Source organism: Podarcis muralis, chromosome 5 (genome assembly GCF_964188315.1).
Source record: "Podarcis muralis chromosome 5, rPodMur119.hap1.1, whole genome shotgun sequence".
Taxonomy (NCBI): Eukaryota; Metazoa; Chordata; class Lepidosauria; order Squamata; family Lacertidae; genus Podarcis; species Podarcis muralis.
In genome coordinates, this window is record NC_135659.1 from 98,951,132 (window position 1) to 98,971,256 (window position 20,125).

General features: G+C 47.2%; 1 protein-coding gene across 3 annotated transcripts in view; it reads left to right on the top strand.

The window, feature by feature from the left end:
• The window catches only part of HCK (HCK proto-oncogene, Src family tyrosine kinase), a 34,610-nt gene extending 18,281 nt beyond the window's left edge, over positions 1–16,329 (top strand). For all 3 annotated transcript variants that reach the window (XM_028735595.2, XM_028735596.2, XM_077929459.1), the window contains 7 exons: positions 929–1,081; positions 1,996–2,148; positions 3,305–3,487; positions 5,794–5,870; positions 10,528–10,681; positions 11,714–11,845; positions 13,693–16,329. In XM_028735595.2, coding sequence (XP_028591428.2) covers positions 929–1,081; positions 1,996–2,148; positions 3,305–3,487; positions 5,794–5,870; positions 10,528–10,681; positions 11,714–11,845; positions 13,693–13,895 — 1,055 coding nt within the window. In that variant the 3' untranslated portion in view covers positions 13,896–16,329. The remainder of the gene's footprint in view (positions 1–928; positions 1,082–1,995; positions 2,149–3,304; positions 3,488–5,793; positions 5,871–10,527; positions 10,682–11,713; positions 11,846–13,692) is intronic.
• Positions 16,330–20,125: the final 3,796 nt, after the last annotated feature.

Consider the following 20,125-nt stretch of genomic DNA (forward strand, 5'->3'; position numbering starts at 1 on the left):
TGTGAACCGTGGTTCGCTTGGCCAGCCCACCGGAGACACTTGCCAAGCTAAATAGGCATGAGGCGAGAGCAGTTGGTAAACAAACCATGGCTAACTTGTGGTTTGCTAAACAAACCATGGCTTGAACCAGCCTCCCCCAGCCTGGTGCCCGCCAAACCATGGCTTGAACCAGCCTCCCCCAGCCTGGTGCCCGCCAAACGTTGTGCACAACTCCCATAAGCTGTGTGGCTGGGGCTGATACTGGTCCAGTATATCTGAAGGAGCGTCTCCACCCCCATCGTTCTGCCCGGACACTGAGGTCCAGCTCCGAGGGCCTTCTGGCGGTTCCCTCACTACGAGAGGTCAAGTTACAGGGAACCAGGCAGAGGGCCTTCTCGGTAGTGGCGCCCGTCCTGTGGAACGCCCTCCCATCAGATGTCAAAGCGATAAACAACTACCTGACATTCAGAAGACATCTGAAGGCAGCCCTGTTCAGGGAAGTTTTTAATATGTGACATTTTAGTGTATTTTTTATCTTTGTTGGAAGCCGCCCAGAGTGGCTGGGGAAACCCAGCCAGATGGGCGGGGTACAAATAATAAATTATTATTATTATTATTATTATTATTATTATTATTATTATTATTATTATTGGAGTTGTAGTCCAAAACTTCAAGAGGGCATACCGGGTTGAGGAAGGCTGCCTTACACAAACCATGGTGTAGTGTTACATGCAAACCAGGTCATTGCACCCAGCCTGAGGCAATGTCCATACGGCAGATATCATCAGTAGTTTTATATGTTTCTCGTTGAAGCTGGCTCCTTAGAAACACTCCCCTCCTCCCGTTTATAATGGTCTAGATCCAAAACCCCAAGAGCAGGTATGGGAGAACTGGTGAAATGGTCACGTGAACCTCCTTTCTCAGTATGCATTCCTCCCTCTTGGCCCAGGTTCTTACTCCTTGTCTGTGCGAGATTTCGACAACCAGAAGAAAATGGAGACAGTGAAGCATTACAAGATTCGGACGCTGGACAGCGGCGGCTTCTACATTTCTGCTCGGAACACTTTCAGCAGCCTGCAGGAACTGGTCAGCCATTATAAGGGTGAGCCTGACCTGGGTGCTCCCTGGAACGCCTCCATCTCTTTGTGACTGGCTCACGGTCACCCGGTGTGTTTTACAGCCAGGAGGGATTTGAACCCTGGTCTCCAAGGTCTCTAGTCCAGAACTCTAACCACTACTCCACGCCACTCTCTCACGTATCTGCGATGGGTTCATATCATAAAGATATTTTTTATTAAAATTTTCAACATATTACAAAATGAAAAAAGAAAAATACAAAATAAAAATAGTTAAAAAACAATTCGATCTTTCCATTACTTATCTTTCATTTGCTTGTTTCCCGGACCTCCTCACACCTCCCTTTTTGTATTCCAATTCAATTTGTTAGTTCAGCAAATCCTTCCCCTCTTTGTTTATCCTAGTCTTTAATCTTAAAATATTGTAACATTAAATTTTTACCTGTTAATAATCCATTTTTTCATATTCCTTATAGCGTTATAACTAAAAACCACTTAACTTTTTATCCAACATCATTCTAACATTCATTAATTTTACAAAATTTCTGTAGATAGTCTTTAAATTTCTTCCAATCTTCTTCCACCGACTCTTCTCCCTGGTCTCGGATTCTGCCGGTCATTTCTGCCAGTTCCATATAGTCCATCACCTTCATCTGCCATTCTTCCAGAGTGGGTAGATCTTGTGTCTTCCAATACTTTGCAATAAGTATTCTTGCCGCTGTCGTGGCGTACATAAAGAAAGTTCTATCCTTCTTTGGCACCAATTGGCCGACGATGCCCAGGAGAAAGGCCTCTGCGATGGGTTCATATCAAGGCTTCTCCATGGTGGCACAAGTGTAACAAAATTTGTGGTCCGTTTGGGGCCTTGTTTCCAAAAGCGCCAGCCTGCAGCCTTGCCTTGGGATCCTGCGGGGTAGAATAACCTGGTGTTCTCTTCCAGGGCAAGCTGATGGTCTGTGTCAAAAGCTGACTTACCCGTGTATCGCTCCGAAACCTCAGCAGCCCTGGGAGAAAGATGCCTGGGAAATCCCCCGCAGCTCTCTGAAACTGGAGAAGAAACTGGGAGCTGGGCAATTCGGAGAAGTCTGGATGGGTAAGAATGTCGGAACCGGCCTGTCAAAGGATGAGGCTGAGGGTCTCCCTAGTCCTCTATGTTAGTTCCCTGTGATGGCCAGCCAGATGGGCTTTGGGAAGAAGAGTTATACTGCCTCTGAACATGGAGGCCACATCTGGTAACCATCTGTTGCAGCCAATTCCATATGTTATAATAATAACAATAATTTATTAATTATACCCCGCCCATCTGGCTGGGTTTCCCCAGCCACTCTGGGCGGCTTCCAACAAAACACTAAAATACAATAACCTATTAAACATTAAAAGCTTCCCTAAACAGGGCTGCTTTCAGATGTCTTCTAAAAGTTTGGTTTTTTCTCTTTGGCATCTGGTGGGAGGGCGTTCCACAGGGCGGGTGCCACCACCAAGAAGGCCCTCTGCCTGGTTCCCTGTAACCTCACTTCTTGCAGTGAGGGAACCGCCAGAAGGCCCTCGGTGCTGGACCTCAGTGTCCGGGCAGAACGACCGGAGTGGAGACGCTCCTTCAGGTATACTGGACCGAGGCCATTTAGGGCTTTCAAGGTCAGCACCAACACTTTGAATTGTGCTCGGAAATGTACTGGGAGCCAGTGTAGGTCTTTCAAGACCGGTGTTATGTGGTCTCGGCGGCCACTTCCAGTCACCAGTCTAGCTGCCGCATTCTGGATTAGTTGTAGTTTCTTCATATGTTCATGAAGAAACCCCAGGAGTCTGGAACCGTGCTGCCTGATGTGCTAGCTTTCTAGATGCAGGGTGATTCTGACACTGGGTCTTGCCAAATAACGCCCTTAGGCTTTGGGGGCCTGTTGTTTTAGTCTAGAAACTGTTCTTAGCTAAAGCTGAAGAATTCCATAGCCCATTCCACATTCTGCTTTTACACCGCACCCCGTGCTTGCCTGGAAATCACAGACTGCACAACATCCCTGGGCATGAGTTAGCATAGTGTTTTGGGTCTCATATGGCCTCCCTGGGTATGGTGATGGAAAGCTCCATTTCCCATGATGGATAGCTCACTTGGTAAAGCATTGGACCCTTGACCTCAGGCTCATGAGTTTGAGCCCCATGTTGGGCAAAAGGATCCCTGCATTTCAGGGCGTTGGAATGGACGATGCTCTGTGATTCTGCCGCTCTGAAACAGCCCCTTCTCTCCTCTCCAGCCACCTACAACATGCACACAAAAGTGGCCGTCAAAACCATGAAGCCAGGGAGCATGTCTGTGGAAGCCTTCCTGGAAGAGGCCAACATCATGAAGACCCTGCAGCACGACAAGCTGGTCAAGCTGCATGCCGTCGTGACCAAGGAGGAGCCCATTTACATCATCACCGAATACATGGAGAAAGGTGAGACGCAGGAAGGAGCGGAAGGTTCCGCAGCAGCCTTTGCCAACCTGGTGCTCTCCAGATATTTGGGGCTACAGACTCAGCCGGCACATCTGGAGGGTAGCAGGTTGGTGAAGCCTGTTCCATCCCCAAGCTTCTATCCCCAAAAGGAGGTTTTCGCAAAAGGCACCTGCCCAACAATACCTTTTTCACTCGTCCTTCTCTTTTTTTACTTTTTAAAATAATTTTTTATTGGACATTTTATTTACAACATAACATAAACCCCCACCCCCCAATACAGAAATCCACCCTCATTAAACATAACATACAATAAGCATAACATACAACAATACAAACAACCAAATAAAATACTTCCTTTATCCTGTATCTGACCTCCTTGTTTACTTCTTATAAGCTGTTTCCTTTATGAGTAATTATTAAGATTTTTCTAATTATAACTTGAATATCCACAAAGTCTCCTGCAGACATTAATTGAAACAAGTCCCAGGTATGTACTTTAGGGCACTGTTTTGTGAAGTATTCACTGCATTTTCCCCATGCTTTTTGAAACTCTTGTCTAGTGTGATCTCTAACTTCCTCTGTTAATCTAGCCAATTCAATATACTCTAACAGTTTGTTTTGCCATTCCTTTTTTTTCCCACTCGTCCTTCTCTATCTGTTTTCAGCCTTATCATCACAAACAAGAAGGCTAGAAACTGGAAACATTTTTTTAAAAGAAACATGAAACCCGAGTTCCTTAAGAATCGGGGTTATTGCCTTGTTTTTGGCAGCAGGCAGCCTTCCTCACTGTCTCCCAGCATCTACGGGGCTGGTACAATTTAGCAGCATTCTGCGGAGGCGCCGTCAGCTCCTAGCACACGAGTGCCACATGCCAATGAGGTTGCGCAGGATGCAGCACGCAGCTGGGAGGAAGAGATAGCTGGGTGGGGAGCAGCATGAGAACGTGGAGGAAGAAGATACTAGAATTGCAGAGTTGGAGGGGACCCCGAGTGTCATCTAGTCCAACCCCTGCAATACAGGAATCGCAGCTGAAGCATCCCTGACAGGTGGCCACCCAACCTCTGCTTACAAACCTCCAAGGAAGGAGAGTCCACCGCCTTCTGAGGGAGTCTGTTCTGCTGTCTGACGGCTCTTGCCGTCAGAAAGTCTTTCCTGATGCTTAGCTAGAATCTCCTTTCTTGTAACTTGAATGCATTGATTCAGGTCCTGCCCTCTGGGGCAGCAGAAAATGAGTTTCTCCGTCTTTCATGCAACAGTCCTTAAGATGATGATGATGATGATGATGATGATGATAATAGAAATAAATAAATAAATAAATAAATAAATTATTATTATTATTATTATTATTATTATTATTATTATTATTATTTATACCCCGCCCTCCCCAGCCAAGACCGGGCTCAGGGCGGCTAACACCAGATATAAAACAATTGATTGAAATACAACTTTAAAAAACAAGATTAAAATACAACATTAAAATGCAGCCTCATTTCTGCAGAAACTCAAAAACTTTTTTGGGGATGAAAATGTCAAGTCTTCACCAAGGCTAACTATCCAGACTGGTCCTACGTGGACCAGAAAAAAGCCAGCGAAGTCCCCAAATAGGAGTTCCATCACAGAAGAAAAAAGGGAAAAAGAAAGAGGGGAAGGGGATCAAGTTGATTCCAAGCCAAAGGCCAGGTGGAACAACTCTGTCTTACAGGCCCTGCGGAAAGAAATCAGATCCCACAGGGCCCTGGTCTCATGAGACAGAGCGTTCCACCAGGCTGGGGCCAGTGTTGAAAAGGCCCTGTCTCTGGTTGAGGCTAGTCTGACTTCCTTAGGGCCCGGGACCTCTAGGGTGTTGCTATTTATGGACCTTAAGGTCCTCCGTGGGGCATACCGGGATATTTGAAGTCAGAAAGTGCCTTTAACTCTAAGATGGGAGTAAGCCCCTCTGGAACAGAGGAGATTACTCCAGAGTCCAGATGCAGAAGACTCGGCTGCATCATTGAGAGGCCACCTTACCAGATGTCCCTGCAAAACTCTTTGGTGCTAATTATGATATAGGGCAGCTTTTCCCAACCTGGTGCCCTCCAGCCGTTTTGGATTACAACTCCCACCAGCCCCTGGGAAAGGCTGATTATAGGGAGACAGGGTGGGGTAAGTCCGTGTCTCTGAGCATCCAGACACCCCATGTCTATGTGAGCCTGGGAACAAAGTATGTGCTGCCCCACTGAGCAATGGGTCGCTTCCTAATGGAAGATCTGGCCCCCTCTGAAGAACACAATGGACTGCGCCCTGATGAGTTTATTTCCTCTCCGCAGGTAGCTTGTTGGATTTCCTGAAGAGTGATGAGGGTCACAAACAGCAGCTCCCTGTATTGATAGACTTCTGTGCCCAGGTGAGTGTGACCTAAAAGAGAGACCAGCTACTGGATCAGGCCAAGGGGAGCTCCTCTAGTCTAGCATCCTTTTCTCTCTCTCTCTCTCTCTCTCTCTCTCTCTCTCTCTCTTTAAAAAAATTAATTCATTTTTCATTTTCATTCATTACATACATCTCAAATTTTTAACGTTTCCTATATATTCCTCCCCCCCCCCCCCAAGACTTGCGTTTCTGGTTTGTTTCTCTTTTCATCTGCTTTGCTATCTCTCTACAGAAAAGGTTATTAATAGCATAACATCAAACCTATAAACCTAAAAATAAAATTAACTACATCATCTTATTTCTCTATCTTCTAAACATTTTCTGATGCTAATGATGTGGATGTTTATTTAAATCCTGCCATCAAGTCTATCGCCTTTCTTTGTTTCTGCAAATATAATATGAATGGTTCCCAATCTTTTTCAAAGTCCCTGTTGTCTTTTTCTCTTAGTCTTTCTGTCACTTTTGCCAGTTCTGCATAGTTCATCAACTTCTCTTGCCATTGTTCTTTAGTTGGGATTTCTCCAGGCTTCCAATTTTGTGCAATCAACATTCTTGCTGCTGTAGTGGCATACATAAATAAAGCCCTCATTTCTTTTGGTATGTCTTGACCTAAAATACCTAATATAGCATCCTTTTCTCACAGTGGCCAACCAATGCTTGCGACAAACGCACAAGTAGTACTTGAATCTCTCCCCTCCTGTGGTCTCCAGGATTTAGAAGCCTAGTAGCCATTGATAGCCCTCTTCTCAATGAATTTGTCTCATCCTTGTTTAAAGTTGCTGGCCATCCCTGCCTTCTGTGGCAGCAAGTTCTGTAGTTGTCAGGTGTGCGTGCAGGAGCCAGGCCCTGTGACCAGTAGGGCTTCGCAGGACTGGGGCCTTCCTAAGTTTGTTCTGAAGAGGCAAGACGCAGCCACACAGGTGAGGCCGCTTGGTAACTCACTGCACCTGGTGGCAAGAGCCGGGAAGGAATATAAGGTCAGCATTTCTTTGCCACAGCAACACGCTTCCTGCCTTGCTGCGTTTGACTCCTTGATCCTCGGACCCCTGACTTCATGACTCTTTGCTTCTTGATCCTCGGACCCTTGACTTTGTGACTCCTTGCTTCCTGATCCTCGGACCCCTGACTTCTTGACTCCTTGCTTCTTGATCCTCGGACCCCTGACTTCGTGACTCCTTGCTTCTTGATCCTCGGACCCCTGACTTCGTGACTCCTTGCTTCTTGATCCTCAGACCCTTGACTTTGTGACCCCTTGCTTCTTGATCCTCGGACCCCTGACTTCGTGACTCCTTCTTCTTGATCCTCTGACCCCTGGCTTCATGACTCCTTGCTTCCTGACCCTCGGACTCTTGGCTTCCTGACTTCTGGCTTCTGGACCCCTGTTCCTGCTCCCACCCCGCCATCTTGCCCCCGGTCCTGACGTCCCCTGCAGGACCGTGACAGTAGTTTTATCTGTGCACTGTGTGGGAAAGGACTTCCTTTCATACCTCTCATAGCTATAGGCAAGAGACACTTTTTAAAGCCTGACCCAAGTTGTCTCAACCCAGTGGAGTCTCTGTTCCCTCTCTGCAGGGCAGGGTCATCCCAGCTAGAATTCCACACCTGCCCTCCATCCTGCGCAGCCAAGGAGCTCCTGCAAAACTGCATAGAATCATAGAATTGCAGAGTTGGACCACAAGACTCATCTAGTCCAGCAGTGCAGGAATGTTTCACCTGACATGTGGCTGAAACCCAAGACCCTGAGCTTAAGAGTCTCATGCTTTACAAAATGAGCTATTCCAGCTCTTGAATTTACTCAGCTGATGCTAAACTTGTCCAGCTACTAAAAAGTCCCCAATGCTTCAGCCTTTCTTTATAGGGTGTCAATCATTTTGGGCGCCCCTTTCTGAACCTTTTTCGACTCTGCAATATCCTTCTGGACAGGGGCAATGCCACCTCACCTCTACCTGAGCCTCCCTTACCTGGTTTGTGTTGTGGCAAAGTGGCAGTGGCAAGTTCTGGTGAGTTCTTGCCAGGAACCGGTACTGCTACTGGCACCAGCCTGGTGGTGTGGCGCTCTTGGGTTCTGCCCTGCTTTTTGAGGCCAGGTGGCTAAAACTCTGCAGAGGATTCCAAATGCAGTCGTACCCTAGATTCGTACGACGGCAATAGGTTTCGCTCGCTGCCCAAAACAACTCTACGAGGATTGTCCCACCTGTTCAGGGCCAAAGAAGCTGTCCAACGGGTCTTTAGGTGTGTGTGGGTCATTGGGCCATGCCAGCCGCAATGGCTGCTGGGAGTTGGAGTCCTACGACATCTGAAGGGCCACAGGTTCCTTCCCCTGTCCCTGCATGAGCAACCCTGCAGATGTGAGAGTTCCTAGGCTTAGAGACCCTCCAGTGGGTTCCTAACAGCCAGGCACCAATTCGTTGGTTGGGTTTTGTTGCATTTAATATCTAGGGATGTGAGAGCATTGGGCCATGGTTGTGAGAACCCATTGTTTCCCGCAGTGATGCAGATTTGAATATGCAAATCTGCCTAGTGTGCTTTGTTTGTGTGCATTGACTCCTAAGGAAGTAGGAAACCTGGAACGGGTCCAAGGGCATTTCCTTCCTCTGGGTCTCCCTCCGCTGCTGCGGAACAAGGAGGCCTTTGTCACAACGGTCTGTGCTCTCCCTCCCTCCACCAAAACCAGTCCATCAAAAGAGCAGGTGTGCCCAGGGTGCCATCCGTCTTGCTTAGGTTGGTGGGGCTGACAGTTAACCCCTTGGCTTCAGGTCTCTGCGGAGCCCCAGAGATATGTCATCCGATAATCGCTCAACGTGAATCTCGGAATCAAAATCTCACCTCACCCATGACATCACATGGTTTTTGACAAGCCGCTCTCAGGGCGTAGAATCATAGAATTGTAGAGTTGGGACCCCGAGTGTCATCTAGTCCCACCCCCTGCAATGCAGGAATCTCGGCTAAAGCATCCATGAAAGATGGCCACGCAACATCTGCTTAAAAACCTCCAAGGAAGGAAAGTCCACAACCTTCTGAGGGGAGACTGTTCCACTGTTGATCACCTCTTAAGGCCAGAAAGTTCTTCCTGATGTTGAGTCGGAATCTCCTTTCTTGTAACCTGAAGCCATGGGTTCGAGTCCTACCCTCCAGAGCAGGAGAAAACAAGATTGCTCCTTCTTCCATGGGACAACCCTTAAGATACTTGAAGATGGCTCTCATATCGGCTCTTAAGTCTCCTCTTTTCCAGACTAAGCATACCCAACTCCCTCAACTGTTCCTTATAAGGCTTGGTTTCCAAACCCTTGATCATGGTCGCTGCCCTCTGCACTCGTTCGGCTTGTCAACATCATTCTTAAATTGTGGTGCCCAGAATAGGACACAGTATTCCAGGTGTGGTCTGACCAAGGCAAAATACAGTGGTACTATTACTTCCCATGACCTGGACACTATACTTTTGTAAAATCGCATTACAGTGGTACCTCGGGTTACATACTCTTCAGGTTACAGACTCCGCTAACCCAGAAATAGTACCTCGGGTTAAGAACTTTGCTTCAGGATGAGAACAGAAATTGTGCTCTGGCAGCGTGGCAGCAGCGGGAGGCCCCATTAGCTAAAGTGGTGCTTCAGGTTAAAAACAGTTTCAGGTTAAGAACAGACCTCCGGAACGAATTAAGTACTTAACCTGAGGTACCACTGTAGTGTTTTCTGCTGCTGCAGCACACTGTTGACTCTTGCTAAGCTTGTGGTCTACTAAGATCCCTAAATCCTTTTCACATGTACTACTGGCATCTTCGGGTACAAGTAGTTATACTTTCAACTGGGTTTATAATGCTGTTTCTGGGTTTGGAGTTGCCTTATTTGACTCTCACCATAGTTGAGAATGAACATAGTTCTTTGGGGTTTGGACGGTACAGCAAGCTGCAGTTGACTGAAGCTTTAGAAGTTCTCATGACTTGCACGGTGGGAAGAGAAGGTGTGATTTATCAACCAGCCCATGATTCCTCAACCTCACCTTACAGGGTTGTTGTAAGGGTGAAATGGCGCAGCGGGGAGAACCATGTGCCCCTCCTTGTGCGCCTCAGAGGAAACTTAATAAGTGAAAAGGAATCCTGCCTGCCGCAGTTCTCATCAGCATCACAAATCTCTCTCCTTCACTTATTTATTAATGTAAATTATTATTTATTTCATTTATTAACCGGCTTCCCATGAGGCATCCCAAAGCAATTTAATATAGCAACGTATATACAACTGTTGCATACTAGAAGGGTCAGCCGGTGTCTTGATTTGCTGTTCTGTTGTGGAGACTGCTTTGGTTTGCATTTGGGGGCGCATGAGACTTGTTCCATTAACATAGCCTGGAAGCAAAATCCTCCCCCCAAAGGGGGGAATTCCGTGCAACTGCAAGAAAACTTGTTTAAGGAAAGCTGCAGACTTTGCAGGTCATCCTTGATTTCATTTTACAGAACATACTCGCCAGAGGCTGCTGCAAAGATTTACTGGGGCTGTGGAGGGATGTGAACCCAGTTCTAAGGGTGTGTCTAGTGAACCCCAGTGGTACTCTCAGCACACCAGTCCTTTATGTTGTCCCAGCCTCCCCAGGTGCTGCACTATCGCTCCCCTTACAATAGATCTATCTCTCTTTACTGCAGATTGCAGAAGGCATGGCTTTCATTGAGAAGCGAAACTACATCCACCGGGACTTGCGAGCTGCCAACATCTTGGTCTCGGCCATGCTGGTGTGCAAGATTGCCGATTTTGGCTTGGCTCGGGTGATTGACGACAATGAATACACAGCCCGGGAAGGTGCAAAGAGAGGCTTTTTGTATGCTTGGTTGCACAAGCCAGCCCCTCCTGCTTTTGTCCTGTCAATCTTTCTGTGTACAGTATGCATTAGGGTTTAGACACTTAATAAGGATGGAGGGCAGAGAAATTTCAACCCAGTTTGCACTGAAAGGCAGACCTACCCAATTTGCACTTTCCGAAGCAACACGCGAACCAAAATTCACACTTCTCTGAATTTTGCAAGGCGCTTCTCCGGAGTATTCTGAACAATCACAGGCAACACGCGACTAATAATGTTCTAACAAAACATTTATAAGATGTATTCTTTCACAATTCTTAAACAGAAAAAATGTAGTAAGAGTCACAAATAATAGAAGTCAATCAATATTGCATGAACAAATTTAGAAAATGTAGTCAATCAGTATCAAAGAGGCAAACAAGCCTTTCAACAGTCACAATCCTGTAACGGTGCGGTAATGGATGTTCCAAACGTAGCAATTCTGAAACAGAAAATATGTAATGGAGTCACAAATAATAGAAATCAATCAATGTTGCATGAACAAAACTAGAAAATGTAGTCAATCAGTATCAAAGAGGCAAACAAGCCTTTCAACAGTCACAGTCCTGTAACCGTTCCAGACGTAGAACAGTTTTTCCGGATGACGAACTGTTTCGACAGTCACTCTTCATCAGCGAATAAATGGTCCTAACAGGTACATCAAGTAGCCAAGGATCAGTACTCACTTAGAAGTGTAGCAAGCTGATATTCTATGGAATAAACCCGCATAGCTTATTACTTGCCTTTTCTCTAAACTAAAAAGTCCCGAACACTGCATCCGGAGGAGAATCGCTTCATCCACTTTAGGATGCAGCTTCACGAACCTTTAGGAGCCAGATTTCCTTGCAGTAAAAGACCAGTAGTGCAGGCTCTTGCCTGTGTCCACAATGCAGTTTGGAAAGCAAACCTGCTATCTGCTGATAAGCCACTTCTTGCCGCGCATACCATGCCACCTTTCTGAGCCTCACCTTCTTTGTTTTGACCATCCTGGGCAGGTGCCAAGTTCCCCATCAAGTGGACTGCGCCCGAAGCCATCAACTACGGCTCCTTCACAATAAAGTCTGACATCTGGTCTTTCGGGATCCTCCTGATGGAGATCATTACCTATGGGCGGACCCCATACCCAGGTGCGTAATAAGAAAAGTCTCTTTGCAGGCACCCACACCAAACCTTTAAGGCACATGGCTTTTCCTTGGAACTGCACTTTGTTAAGAGTGAGTTTGAGGGGTAAGCTGCAGTTCTCGAGAATCTTGGGGGGAAGCTGTGACTGTTAAAGTCCTATCAATATTCTTTAGATACAGTATATGGCGCGGTTTTGATGTTCAAGTCTCCAGATTTTTTTGGCTCGTGGATACTTGGTGGAAAGGAGGAGCAGGGGGTGGTGATGGTCGCAGAGAACCCCACAATAACTTTAAGGGCTGGGACAGCTAGGTAGTTATCCACCCTTGTTAGAAACAAACGTCCAAATAGCTCCACCAAGAGATCTTATTTTAATAAGAATAGCATCCTGGTCAAGCTTCCAAGAGGAATTGGAAAAACTGCTTAGGCAATAAAACAATTTAACCTCTTGGATGGGGCTATTTTGAGGGACGCGGGTGGCGCTGTGGGTTAAAGCCTCAGCACCTAGGACTTGCCGATCGAAAGGTCGGCGGTTCGAATCCCCGCGGCGGGGTGCGCTCCTGTCGCTCGGTCCCAGCGCCTGCCAACCTAGCAGTTCGAAAGCACCCCCGGGTGCAAGTAGATAAATAGGGACCGCTTACTAGCGGGAAGGTAAACGGCGTTCCGTGTGCTGCGCTGGCTCGCCAGAGTAGCTTCGTCACGCTGGCCACGTGACCCGGAAGTGTCTGCGGACAGCGCTGGCTCCCGGCCTCTTGAGTGAGATGAGCGCACAACCCTAGAGTCTGGCAAGACTGGCCCGTACGGGCAGGGGTACCTTTACCTTTTACCTTTATGGGGCTATTTTAAACTGCCCGATTAAATATGGGAGATTGTTTACCAAATACAACCATGTGCTCTCAAAAATCTCTGTTTGGCAGCTTTGTATGTTCATATTTTCATGCAGTGTTCCAACTTTTCTGCTTTCAGAAGGGATGTTATTTGGTGAGCAGATGGGTCCAATTTTACTCCCTTTTTTAGTGGGCGATATCCAATGCATTTGTTTCCATTAGCAGAAGGACTGCACTAGCACATCCAAAATTCTCCCCCCTCCACCCCCGAATGTGGGCTGGGCCCTCCTCAAATCTGCTACAAAGTGTTGGGGGCAACTCCTAGAACAGATTTAGGAAGCACTCAGGGGAAGGAGAAGGGATGCGTGTAGCGCTGTGGGTTAAACCACAGAGCCTAGGACTTGCCGATCAGAAGGTCGGCGGTTCGAATCCCCATGACGGGATGAACTTCCGTTGCTCGGTCCCTGCTCCTGCCAACCTAGCAGTTCGAAAGCACGTCAAAGTGCAAGTAGATAAATAGGTACCGCTCCCGCGGGAAGGTAAACGGCGTTTCCGTGCGCTGCTCTGGTTCGCCAGAAGCAGCTTAGTCATGCTGGCCGCATGACCCGGAAGCTGTACGCCAGCTCCCTCAGCCAGTAAAGCGAGATGAGCGCTGCAACCCCAGAGTCGGCCACGACTGGACCTAATGGTCAGGGGTCCCTTTACCTTTACCTACAGGGAAAGGAGAGGAGAAAGGTTCAAGTGCACAAGGAGAAATCATTGTGCTGATGGAATGAGTCACATAGCTCTGCTTTGGATGCAACCCTTAGCTTCTACAAGTCCATAGGAACCTAGGAATGCTGTCAGAGCATTGGTCTACCTAGCTTAGCATTGCCTACAATGACTGGCAGCTTCTCTCCAATATTTCAGGGCTGGGATCTCTCTCAGCCCAACCTGGAGGTGCTGGGAACGGAACCTAGCACCCTCTGTGTGCAATGCAGGTAGACAACCACTGAGCGATGGTTTCTCTCCCTTCCGTTTGAATTCAGGGATGTCACACCAGGAAGTGATCCGTGCCCTAGAGCGTGGCTATCGGATGCCACGCACAGAGGACTGCCCAGAGGAGCTCTATGAAGTGATGATGCAGTGCTGGAAACGCAAGCCTGAGGACCGCCCGACGTTCGAGTACAATCAGAGCATCCTGGAGGACTTCTTCACTGCCACCGAAAGCCAGTACCAGCAACAGCCTTAAAGGAGATGGAGGACCTAGACAGCAGAGTGGGACAGTCACTGCAATACGATGCTTGAGAGAGAGCCAGTGTTTGATGTCAAGATCGCCCTGTGGCTTAGGCAAAAGTAGCTGCCTCCATCTTGGGAGCTTACAAAGGAACATTTTATTGACTGCTGTTGGGAGACGGGACTGTACTTGATGGACCCTCAAGACGATCCGACATAAGCAATTGTTGTGCTCATAGCTAAACTGCCTTTTAAAAAACTCCATTCAGTAGATGCCATTTCTGCTGAAGCATGCCATGCACTTTTTGTCTCAAGGTTTTGTTGCCTGCTAGAAAACCACTGGCTGTTGCTCTAGAAGTGTCTGGTGTGAGTGTGTGTGTGTGTGTGTGTGTGTGAGAGAGAGAGAGAGAGAGAGAGAGAGAGAGAGAGAGAGAGAGAGAGATTGTCATTTGACGGGCGTGGAATGCAAGAGAATCTGACTAATTGACCAGGCAAATAATATTATAAATATACAGTACCACTACTTACAGGCATTCTAACTAAGCTTGCCACCTCTTTCTTAATGCAAGCGATGGTTGCTTATTTAGCAATATGAAATTTTAATTCTGGATAGGAATCTGTTCCCTGAAATAAACCACAGATGGTGAACCTAATTGGCTTATATTGATCGCAGGAGCCCTGGTAGCAATGAGATTAAATCCTAAACTATTCTGATCAATGTATTATTTATAGGTTATAATATTATTGAAATATCAGTGTATGCCGACAATATTCAAGGGAACAAACTGTTATTCCTGGTTTTTACTTGGAGTGCCAGGGAAGGGCTGACTGTTACAGACAAAATGAACGCATAATGAGAAGCAGGTTTATTTTTTAATTATGGTTGCAGTTGTGTGTGTTTGTGAATCTAGATTCCTGAAGTAGGAAGGAGTTGCTTCTACCCTATCTTTCAACTTGAATAAAGCCATGATGGCATTAAAAGGGCACTGAAAAGCTATCCTTAGATTCATGGAATACCTGACTACAGTCAAATATCAGGCATCTCTGCTGCCAGTCAGAGTAAACAATATGCAGCTGAGTAGAGAAACAGTCTGCCCTGGTATAAGGTGACTTCCTACAACCATTACAGGTAGACTGGACATTTGTATGGTCTTTCTTCTGCTGAATCAGGAGTTTACAAGGCTCTTGTGGCTTAGGCACCCTTTGATCCTTGTGCAAGAGAAAGGGCACTAAGACCACATCTGTTCACAAGAGCAGGACCGCACTGTTTTCACAACTGTGCATTTCAAGTTTGGGGCGTATGTATTTTTATAGAAAATTCCCAAACCAGGTAACAATAAAACAACATAGAAAATAGAACTGCAAAGTTGCAGAATCCTAAAACATAAAAGATTGAAAGAATGAGATTTTTTTAAAGAAATATGGCAGAGAAGTAGCATAAGGAGCAATAATGGATCAGTGCCAGTTCAGTGTATATTTGGAAAAGATGACCTCAGTAGATCTCCTCCCAAAGACCCACCTCCTCCTTAGGGCTGTCCCCACTGCCCAATCCCTTGCCCCTCCCAGACCCAATACAAACGGAGGGAGTGTGGAATTCCTTCACCTGCCTACTATTCTCTCTCTCTCTCTCTGGACCAGAGGGAGAATGGAAAACCAGTCAAGGCTACTGTCCCATCTACATGATCTTGCATGCTCAGAGGAGTGGCAGAGCCAGGAAGCTCTGGGGGTTGACAATGCACCCCCCCCCAAAGAAAAAGAGTGTGGATAATGAAAGTTGACCAACAATGCTGACCCCTGCCGTTGACCCTGTATCAGATAAAAACAGCATATTAAAATAATTCGGAATAAAAATTAGCCAGTTAAATATCCATATATCTAGGTTCTATCATTTCAAGTTCAAGGTAGGTAGATTTCATGCCAAATTATACATTTTCACAAGGGGGTGGGGAGCTGTCAAAGGGTTATTTCAGCGGGCTATATCCGTTTCCTCTTCCCTCCACCCATCTGCTCTGCAATTTTGTTGATGTTTTTCTTTAAAAGTTAAATTAAAATATACAGATATTTTATCTAGTGTAGAAGGGAGGAAGAGGAGAACTTTTCACTTTTCACACATCCTTCGTGTCTGCCCATTTTGTTAGTATCTTTGTGACGTCATCTGGTGAGCTGTCCACAGGCTGGACCCAGAGCGGGTGAAATCCAGAACCTCCACAACTTGGGATGTTTGCATTTTTAATGCCAGTGAAAGTTGAGGAAATACTTTCCGCAGATAAACAGAAGCACCCTTACAGCCGGCCTCTGCCTTGTCCTCGTTTTCTGCCTGAGCTTAACAGCTCTGCAAAACTAGGATGCTCCGTAATAAATAAAATAGGATTTGTTTCAGGATATTTTGAAATGTTTGGATGTAAACTTTTTTGCATGTTTTGTAATGATAAAAAGGTTAAGAAGTCAAACGTGTGTGTGTGTGTGATTTGGACATGGGCTGTGATAATTTTGGAACAGTGCATTTGGAAGCCAGTTTGAAACTATATTGGCAGGATCTAAATAAAGTTGGATCCCGTGTCCATATGATCAGAAGCAACTCCCTGAGTTAAATGTGGGTTACACCCCCATGTAAATGTGCCTACAATTCTCTTTAAGGAACTGCAGTCCTGACAATCCTAAGCATCAATAGGACACCCTCTTACTTTTTCTAAATGTTTTCAGGCCTTAAAATACTATAGATTCCACACCACAACTATGAGCAATGTCCAGCATAACACTAAAAGACAGCAAAGGGTGTCATGCATGTACTAGATCGGGTTGTCCTCCTTAAAAGAGCAGATCAGCAGCTATGTATATACCCTATGCCCTTTTAAAATATGGGGATTTGGGGGGGTTATTGGGTTGTTGTTTTTATTTTGATTACATATTTTGTGGTTTTATATTTTGATATTCTGTGAACTGCCCTGAGACCTCCAGGTATAGGGTTGTACCTAAATTCAATAAATAAAATTATAATGATGTTCTTAGAGATCTAGATGCTTGGAGTTCTCTGATGCTTTCCCAGTGAACTGCTGTCGCTCCTGTTAATGGAGAAACCTGAGGGCTCCCTTGGACAAAAAACAAGGACACCAGCCAGGAATACCAGAGCAAAACAGCAGCCAGTAGGCTTGGTCTTTATTGAAGACTGTCGCGACAGGACTCCCACCTGCCACAAGGTGGAACAAGATGGAAGCCCCAAACAAAAGTGCCCCCAAACTTTTATTAGCTGCTAATCCCCATGTTACACCCCCCCCCACAACTACATCACTAATACATCATGGTTACATGGTTATCCCATGTTGATGGCCTTTCAGCTGATTCCCTGGTGGCCCGCTGGAATGCGGAGTTAACCAGGGCTATCGACTGTCTGGCTCCGAAGCGCCCTCTCCGATTGCATGGAGCCCGGACAGCCCCGTGGTTTTCTTCGGAGCTGAGGGCGATGAAACAATCGCTGAGATGGCTAGAGCGTCGGTGGCAGAAAACTCACTCCGAATCTGACCGGACACAGGTTAGAGCTCAACGTCGAGCCTACCAAGTGGCGATAGCGACGGCAAAGAAGACTTTCTTCACCGCCTCTATTGCATCTGCAGAAAATAGTAGCAGGAGACTCTTTCAGGTGGTTCGCAATTTAACGGAACCACCTTTACCACCGGGGCCTTGTAAAGACCCCAAGATCTCCTGCAACGATTTTGCAAAGTTTTTTGCAGATAAAATCACTCATATTCGGAAGGAGCTAGACACCACCGTGGGAGCAGGGCTGGGGCGGGAGAGTGCTGGAGCTCTGTCTGGTCAAGTTGCATGGAATCAATTTCAATCCGTTACCCCCGAGGATGTGGACAGGCTGCTTGGACGCGTGAAACCAACCACCTGTCTCCTTGATCCTTGCCCATCCTGGCTAATAAAAGCAAGCCGGGAAGGGCTGGGCGATGGGCTCTGCGGGGTGGTGAATGCTTCCCTCTGTGAGGGAACATTCCCAGATCCGCTGAAAGAGGCGGTCGTTAAACCGCTTCTTAAAAAACCATCTTTAGACCCGGCCAGTATGGCCAACTATCGCCCAGTCTCAAATCTTCCATTCTTGGGCAAGGTGATTGAGCGCGTGGTTGCTGAACAACTCCAGGCACGCCTGGAGGATGCGGACCATTTGGATCCCTTCCAATCGGGATTCAGGCCTCACCATGGGACTGAAACTGCCTTGGTCGCACTGGTTGATGATCTCCGGCCGGCTAGGGACAAAGGTGAGAGTTGTTTCCTAGTTCTGCTGGATCTCTCAGCGGCCTTTGATACAATCAACCATAACATCCTTCTGGACCGCCTAGAGGGGCTGGGAGCTGGGGGCACTGTCATACAGTGGTTCCGCTCCTTCCTCCTGGGCCGTGTTCAGAAAGTGGTGGTGGGGGATGAGTGTTCAGACCCCTGGGCCCTCACTTGTGGGGTGCCTCAGGGTTCTGTCCTCTCCCCCATGCTTTTTAACATCTATATGAAGCCGCTGGGAGAGATCATCAGGGGGTTTGGACTGGGTGTTCATCAATATGCAGATGATACCCAGCTCTACCTCTCTTTTAAATCAGAACCAGTGAAGGCAGTGAAGGTCCTGTGTGAGTGCCTGGAGGCGGTTGGAGGATGGATGGTGGCTAATGGATTGAGGTTGAATCCTGACAAGACAGAAATACTGTTTTTGGGAGACAGGGGGCGGGCTCGTGTGGAGGACTCCCTGGTCCTGAATGGGGTAACTGTGCCCCTGAAGGACCAGGTGCGCAGCCTGGGAGTCATTTTGGACTCACAGCTGTCCATGGAGGCGCAGGTCAATTCTGTATCCAGGGCAGCTGTCTACCAACTCCACCTGGTACGCAGGCTGAGACCCTACCTGCCCGCGGACTGTCTCGCCAGAGTGGTACATGCTCTAGTTATCTCCCGCTTGGACTACTGCAATGCGCTCTACGTGGGGCTACCTTTGAAGGTGACTCGGAAACTACAACTAATCCAGAATGCGGCAGCTAGACTGGTGACTGGGGGCGGCCGCCGAGACCACATAACACCGGTCTTGAAAGACCTACATTGGCTCCCAGTACGTTTCCGAGCACAATTCAAAGTGCTGGTGTTGACCTTTAAAGCCCTAAACGGCCTTGGCCCAGTATACCTGAAGGAGCGTCTCCTCCCCCATCGTTCTGCCCGGACACTGAGGTCCAGCTCCGAGGGCTTTCTGGCGGTTCCCTCATTGCGAGAAGCCAAGTTACAGGGAACCAGGCAGAGGGCCTTCTCGGTAGTGGCGCCCGCCCTGTGGAACGCCCTCCCATCAGATGTCAAAGCGATAAATAACTACCTGACATTCAGAAGGCATCTTAAGGCAGCCCTGTTCAGGGAAGTTTTTAATCTGTGATATTTTACTGTATCTTTGGTTTTTATGGAAGCCGCCCAGAGTGGCTGGGGAAACCCAGCCAGATGGGCGGGGTACAAATAATAAATTATTATTATTATTATTATTACATCATGAAAAGGGAGGTCTGGTGGCCGTAATCTGAGCATCCTGGACCCTGCTCCACGGTTCTCCTTGCCCTCCACCAAACACCCATCAAGTGTATCAAAAAAGATATTTACATTTATCTGTTTCCCAGCCAAGTTACTGTAATCACACCCTTTTGTCTTCATCTGGGTTTGTTATTTCTGGAATGGCTACCTGTCTGGCACTCAGGTATCAGGAGGCCAGGGATTATCCCTCAGGCAGAGGGGCCGCTGAGTAGCTGAGCTCACATGTCTATATGAATTTCTGAAGTTTCCCCAGTGAGCCAGTACATAGATACATTTATCAGTGAATTGTTACATTTGGTATTGTGCAGAAAAGGCCCTTTGAATAGATAGGAAGAAACTGTGACGGGGTGTTTCGTGGGGACAAGTCACAAAAGCGTTTGTGCTGATTTTGGTAGTGGGCTGCATGTGCATGATATCTGCTGGAGGGGCAACCCCCCCAACCTATACATAAATTCCTACAACACTCCTAACAAATAATAATAATTGCACATGGCGTCTGAAGTGTCCAGGGACCGTGGCTTGAAGATCAAGGAACTAATGTTCTTTCAACTGAGTCGAGGTCCTTCGGGAGAAACGGCGCCCCAAAGACACCTGCCCTTTGCAGCGCACACACCTGCCGCCCTTACCAAAGATGGCGACTATGCTTCGAAGCGTAAGGTCACGGTGGGGTAAAACACCTTCAGCAGCCAATGACGCTCC